This window comes from Sebastes fasciatus, chromosome 5 (genome assembly GCF_043250625.1).
Source record: "Sebastes fasciatus isolate fSebFas1 chromosome 5, fSebFas1.pri, whole genome shotgun sequence".
Lineage (NCBI taxonomy): Eukaryota > Metazoa > Chordata > Actinopteri > Perciformes > Sebastidae > Sebastes > Sebastes fasciatus.
In genome coordinates this window covers 16,311,125-16,317,897 of record NC_133799.1, presented here as the reverse complement: position 1 = coordinate 16,317,897, position 6,773 = coordinate 16,311,125, and the positions used below count along the sequence as shown (strand labels likewise).

The 6,773-nt window shown below is 37.5% G+C and overlaps 1 protein-coding gene across 1 annotated transcript; it reads left to right on the top strand.

Annotated features, from left to right (window-relative positions):
- Positions 1-274: 274 nt before the first annotated feature.
- loxl5a (lysyl oxidase-like 5a) lies at positions 275-6,547 on the top strand. Its single transcript, XM_074636988.1, has 7 exons — positions 275-895; positions 2,655-3,084; positions 4,184-4,292; positions 4,751-4,888; positions 5,958-6,114; positions 6,218-6,313; positions 6,428-6,547. Exons 1-7 carry the CDS (start codon positions 296-298, stop codon positions 6,545-6,547), a joined length of 1,650 nt encoding a protein of 549 aa, XP_074493089.1. The 5' UTR covers positions 275-295.
- Positions 6,548-6,773: the final 226 nt, after the last annotated feature.

Below are 6,773 nucleotides of genomic sequence, written 5' to 3'. Positions count from 1 at the left end.
TAATATAACATAACATTATTTTACTGGGACATTCTTAACAGTGTAGTTTAACACTGCGGTTGTGAAATGGTTAAACTGAGACCAGAGTGTAGCTCCTGGCTGTTGCACGTTTGGAAAAAAAATTCTGAGAGTAAACATTTGAAGAAGTCTCAACCCAAACTCTCTCTCGGTGGTGATGTTGTGCGCAGCTGCGTGACGGAGCTGAATGAATTCAAAACACCCACCCAGCATCACTCAGGTCAATGTCTCAGTGTTGGAGCTCCTCACATAGAGACACCACCACCACATTGAGCTCATGGAGAAGTCTGTGCTTGTATTAACATGCCTGATGGGTGTTTTGGTGTGTTTTGGTGCCGGTCAGCATCATTTACGCGCAGGAGTCGCACCGTGGAGACACCGGATCCAGTGGGAGAATAACGGACAGGTGTACAGTTTACTGAGCACGGGGACTCAGTATCGATCACCTGTTCAGACCAGGAGACAGACTCAGCTCTTATTGACGACTAAGAACAGCTTTAACAGACTTCACCCTCCTGTTGCGCTCAGCAGATCCACCAGAACCAGAACCAGACATGGAGAGCTCCAGGACGCAGCAGGAGGTCACTCTCAACAAAACCATCTGAGTCACAGAGATGCGTCGGTTCTTGGTGTTGAAGCGGGTCAGTATTTACTCTCCGCTGGACGACCCGGTGCACACAGACAGTCACCACCGCACCTCGCAGCCACCGGAGAGGCTGTGGGTTACCGTGCACAACAGGGACCATCCAACGGAACCGCTGCAGCTTTCAGCACCATCCAGGAGTTCTCCGGCAGTGGAGTCCCACGAGGAGGCCGGAGCACATCTGGAGGCACAACTGGAGATGCTGCTGCACAACAGGCCACTGCGTCACCACCGGTAAGATCACCGGATTTTACGCACAGCCGAGGTGACAGGATGAGATCTGCTACTAATAATAATAATAATAAAAACAAAGTGTCAATATTTGTGTTTTAAATATGGAATGCACCCAGTAGTATGTGTAATTTGATTGTAATGTGATTATATTTTGTATTAATAATCTGAATCTGTAAAGTAACTAAAGTTGTCAGATAAATGTAGTGGAATAAAAAGTCTAATATTTCCCTCTGAGATGTAGTTGAGTATAAGTAGAAAGTAGCAGAACATGGAAATACTCAAGTAAAGTAGAAGTACCTCAAAATTGTGTTTAAGTACTTAGTTACATTCTACTACTGAGTACATTTTATACTGTTGTGTTTTTCAAAGCATTATTTACTCTTCCTGTTGGAATAAAATAATTGTTAATTATTTAACTGCAAAGTAGTAATGTGTTTTTGATACCCTCACTTTTTTTTGCATTAAATCATACCGGGATGTTTGCTGAAATTGATTGGATGTGGCACAGCCCCACACTGTAAGAATTTCCCAGTAAAATAACTGCAGTTAAATAGTTAACAATTATTGTATTCCAAGTGAAAGAGTCAACTCTACAGACAACTTTAGTTACTTTACAGATTCAGATTATTAATACAAAATATAATCACATTACAATCAAATTACACATATTACTGGGTGCATTCCATATTTAAAACACAAATATTGACAATTTGTATATATTTTTTATTATTATTATTATTAGTAGTAGTAGTACACTGTTAAGAATTTCCCAGTAAAATAACAGTAAAGAACTGGCAGCAGGGTTGCCTTTATGTTACTGTAAAATTAACATCATTATACTGTCGCTGAAATTTACAGCTTTTTACTGTTAATGAAAAATACTGTTTGAACTGTTTTTTGTTTTTCTTATTAATTTCACAGTATTTTACAGTTAATTTACTGTTTAAAGATACATTAGAGAGCTGTTTTTCACCGTTCTTCTACAATATCTTACTGATTTGTTTTAATGCACTATTTAGGTTGTATTTTTTACATACATTTTAATAAACATAATTTTTTTGCATAGATGAATAGACTTAGCAGGTTACAGACATAGGAATAGTCACACTAAATACAATTAAAGGCACTTGTTAGGAAAAAGGCTATAATAGACTTGTTGACACTTTTCCCAAAATGTCTGTCTATAGCTGGCTACAAGCACAGAATGCAAACCATAACAACATGTGAGTGAAGAACAATAAAGCTAATTCACTGATTTTACAATCATGTACAATGTACAAGCCTCACATGTGCAGATCAGGTCCCAGAATTAAAAAAGTACTGCATGAAACTGTTACTGATGATACTTTAGACAGTTGGTCAGCAGTAAAGGGATGTATTTTAAGAATGCATTATAGTTCAGTTAAAAAACGGCCTATGAGCGTAATTTAACAGGTTTTCTTTTGTATTAACAGTAAAGCACTGTTTTTAGCAATAACAGGTTAATACTGTTGAAATCTTGCTGTAAATTAACAGTAATTGTTTACAGCGTACATCTCAGAGGGAAATATTAGACATTTTACCCCACTACATTTATCTGACAACTTTAGTTACTTTACAGATTCAGATTATTAATACAAAATATAATCACATTACAATCAAATTACACATATTACTGGGTGCATTTCATATTTAAAAAACACAAATATTGACAATTTGTATATTTTTATTATTATTATTATTAGTAGTAGTAGTAATGTTTTTTTTGTGTGTGACTCAGGGAGGGCGGCGCCCTAACGCCCTCTATTGGCCGGCTGCCACTGGATCTGAGAGCTCGGAATCAACCGCCAGGTCCTCCGCCACAGCTGGATGGGTCCCCATGGCTGAGGATAGTGGGACTGCGCGTCGCATCCCGCAGCAAACACATTTAGGAGACGCTCGCAGCGCGCAAAGAGCACACGCACTGACCAGAATCACACCGGAGTCCAATGTTTCTCCCACAGCGCTGTCCAGTAACGCTGTAGAAATACACTTTCCTCGTCCGAGGCCGGATACAACAAGGACTCCGGACATGGGTGACCCGCGGGACCCACACAGTATCCATCACAGGAACTCAGTTTTCTATGATGTTTACCCGGCAGACCGCAGAAACAGGATCCCTGTGCGTCCTCCACCAGGACCAGGCTATGGCACCAGGTTCTTCCACAACGGTGAGTTGGACAGGAGACCAAAGTGTAACCAAAGTGTTTAAAAAAAGTAGAAAGCCTGACACACACATGTGCTTTGTTCTCCAAGATACAAACTCTTTTCATCATCATCATTTAAAATTAAAAAATAAATTAAAAAAATATATATGAATAAAATACAAGAAATAAAATAAGAGCAAGGAGATACAGTACAACCAAACAAATAACAATAATAATAATAATAATAATAACAATAATAACAATAATAACAATAATAATAATAATAATAATAATAATAATAATAATAATAATAATAATAATAATAATAATAATTGTAATTAAAAAAGTGAGTAGAAAATAAATTGAAATTCATTCAAATAATAATCCTGATAAAAAAGGAAATTCATAATATTATAATACAATAAGTTACCATTTAAACGTGACATGAAAACACCCTGAAATGAAAGTCTGAATTTAATCAGCAAGCCCTGAAGCACTAAATGCTGAGACCCAGATGACTCGGGCTCATTTTCAAAATTTAAATCCCTTTTTTTTCTAATGCATTTTTAACGAGAGTGAGAGTTAATGCCCCCTTATGACAAAACTAATGTCTCCAGTATGAGAGCCTCTGAGCAAAATTGAAATTGAATGGCTGATTGATAGACTGGGAGCGAGTCATTAGTACAGTAGTTGGCCAGCAGTGGTGCAGAATATAAAGTTCTCCATTCAGTAATCTGCTGAAGTATGCTATTAAAGTACTTTATATCAAATGCCCTCAGGTATAAAAAGTTAAAGATTTGTTCAATTTCATATATTTTTTTATTTCAAATCAGTAGATATAAATAGATGTTTACTTGTATATACAGGTAGGGAACTCAAAGGTAATATTCTGATGATGTATGCATGCATATTCAAACCAACACATACATTTCTGTGGATTATACCAAATAGTTAATTCATTTTTGCCCCAGCTATCTTGGAGATTACAATAGAAAAGTTTCCACCACTTTTCCAGAAGAGAGACTATACTTTTCAAAAGTATTAATGAAAAGTAGAATTCGAGTCGATGCATGTATTGTATACATTGTTTTAAAGCTGTGGATTAATTTTGTTTTTTCTGCAGGTCTCCCAGACTTGGTTCCTGACCCTTACTACATCCAAGCTGCCTCTTACATCCAGAGAGTGCAGATGTACGCACTTCGCTGTGCTGCTGAAGAAAACTGTCTTTCCAGGTGCACTGTGTGATAAAATGTTACAACTTTAAACACAAAATCAATATTCACTTATAAAGAAATAATGATAATCATTTAGGGTTCCTTTGAAGTTGCCACATTAGGATGTGTGTTGGCTTCCGTCCCATTTGGAAGCTATAGCTATAGTGACAGAGCGGCTGGACAAAAAACCTGGCAACCGCCCGAGATTCTCTCCTCTGATCTGAGCAGTAAAAGAGGCTCTGAAGTGAAAGGCAAAAGGATTCCTGAGGTGAATGCAAAAAACTGTTGAGCCAAGACCAGAAACCAGCACACAGTAATACCCCATTATGTAAACTGCAGAAGGAATGTGCAGTGATGTAAAGATACCACAAACAAAAAAGGTGGTGCAAGTCAACCCCAGCTGTGCTTTCAGTGATTTAGGTCTTCTTAGTGTCATTTGGTAAACTCATTCCCTTCCTGTTCCCTTTTCCCTTCAGGTCTGCAAATCATCCGAGTGTGAGGGACCTGGACTACAGAGTCCTGCTGCGGTTCCCACAGCGAGTGAAGAACCAGGGAACAGCAGACTTCCTCCCAGTGAAGCCCAGACACGAGTGGGAATGGCACAGCTGTCACCAGTGAGTTCAGTGTTATTATAACCAGTCCAAGCACAGTGTTGTGTCGACTCTTTGACCTACTAGATTTTAGATGTGTCAGATAATAACAGGAAATTATACAAATTATAATATTCCACTTATACTTGTCTCTTTTATTAGTCTCCTAGCTGCCAGCGTACTAAGATGTAGTCCATGTGTCCTCACAGAGTCATAAAATATGCCAATTTGAAGGTGCATTAAAGGACAAAATGAACAGTGCTGTTGCAATAACAAAAACATTTATACACAACACTGAGAAATAATGCTGCTAAAGGATAATGCAGCATCTATTAAGACTACAGCGTCACTGATAAAACCACAACCCAGTAACATGTCTTTGGGTAATAATCCCAAATTGCTCCTGATGAAAAGGTGCTCTATTTGATCATCTAAGAGCCACCCCAGCAGTTTTTTATTTATTGATTCAATTACTCCATACGTGTGCTTTGTTCTCCAAGAGACAAACTCATTTAATCATCATCATTTAAAATTAAAATTAAAATAAATAAAACAGATATTAATAAAATACAAGAAATAAAATAAGAGTAAGGAGATACAGCCAAACGAGTAATAATAATAATAATAATAATAATAATATAATAATATAATAATATAATAATAATAATAATAATAATAATAATAATAATAATAATAATAATAATAATAATAATAATAATGGTAATTAAAAAAGTGAGTAGAAAATAAATTGAAATTCATTAAAATAATAATAATCCTGATAAAAAAGGAAATACATAATATTATGATACAATAAGTTCTAACAAATTAAAAGGGAGATGACAACTGATTGCGAGACAGTAATATGGAGACAGAGAGGAGGTGCTATAGAGCATGTCATCATAATAGTTCCCCTTATTCCGCTTGATAATAAAAACATTCTTCCCCACCGGCCAAATCTTGCAATATCTTACCATATCAATAACTTTTCCTACCATCAATATGACCAAGACAACAGAAATGATCATTTCCACAACATATTTTGCAGTCTCATTTTGATCAGTGTGTCTTTCTCTCTGTGTGTGTATATCTGCAGGCATTACCACAGTATGGAGGCCTTCAGTAACTACGACCTGCTGGACGTCTCCACTGGACAGAAGGTCGCCGAGGGACACAAGGCCAGTTTCTGTCTGGAGGACACGTCCTGTGACCCGGGGGTGAGACGGCGCTTCGCCTGCACTGCTCACACACAGGTTGGTCTTCCTGCTCTGTGATTTATTTATATTTTTCCATTAATCATCCATCCATCACTCTTCTCCTTCAGCCAAGAGTGATGTAAGTTTGTATTTTTCTCAGGGGCTCGGTCCCGGCTGCTACGACACGTATCACGCCAACATCGACTGCCAGTGGATCGACATCACTGATGTACCACCTGGAGACTACATACTCAAGGTGGGAGTGTAGAACTGCTCTATGAAGTAGGACAATAAATACATAATAATCAGATTAATTACAATATGTTTTCATATGACTGGAATTAAATAAAATATTTCTGTTGTTTCTCAGGTGACAGTGAACCCCTCTCAGACGGTTCAGGAGTCAGATTTCTCCAACAACGAGGTGCGCTGCGACATCAGGTACACAGGAAGCTACGTCCAGGCCAGAAACTGCAGGATCACTGTGTAAGTCAGTCTTATATGTTCTCACTCATTTATAGCTGAAATAAAAACAAGAAGCTCATCATTGATGTCTATTCTTTGTTCCACAGAAGCTGACCTGATTGAAGACAAACATTTCCCCTCAGAAACTTACAATACATTCTTGTTGCTCTTAATGTGCAGCTGTTTTACTTTAAAATGTTTTCTAATCTGTTCGTATTTATGATATTTTTGTAGCTAGAGCCAGTCTGGCT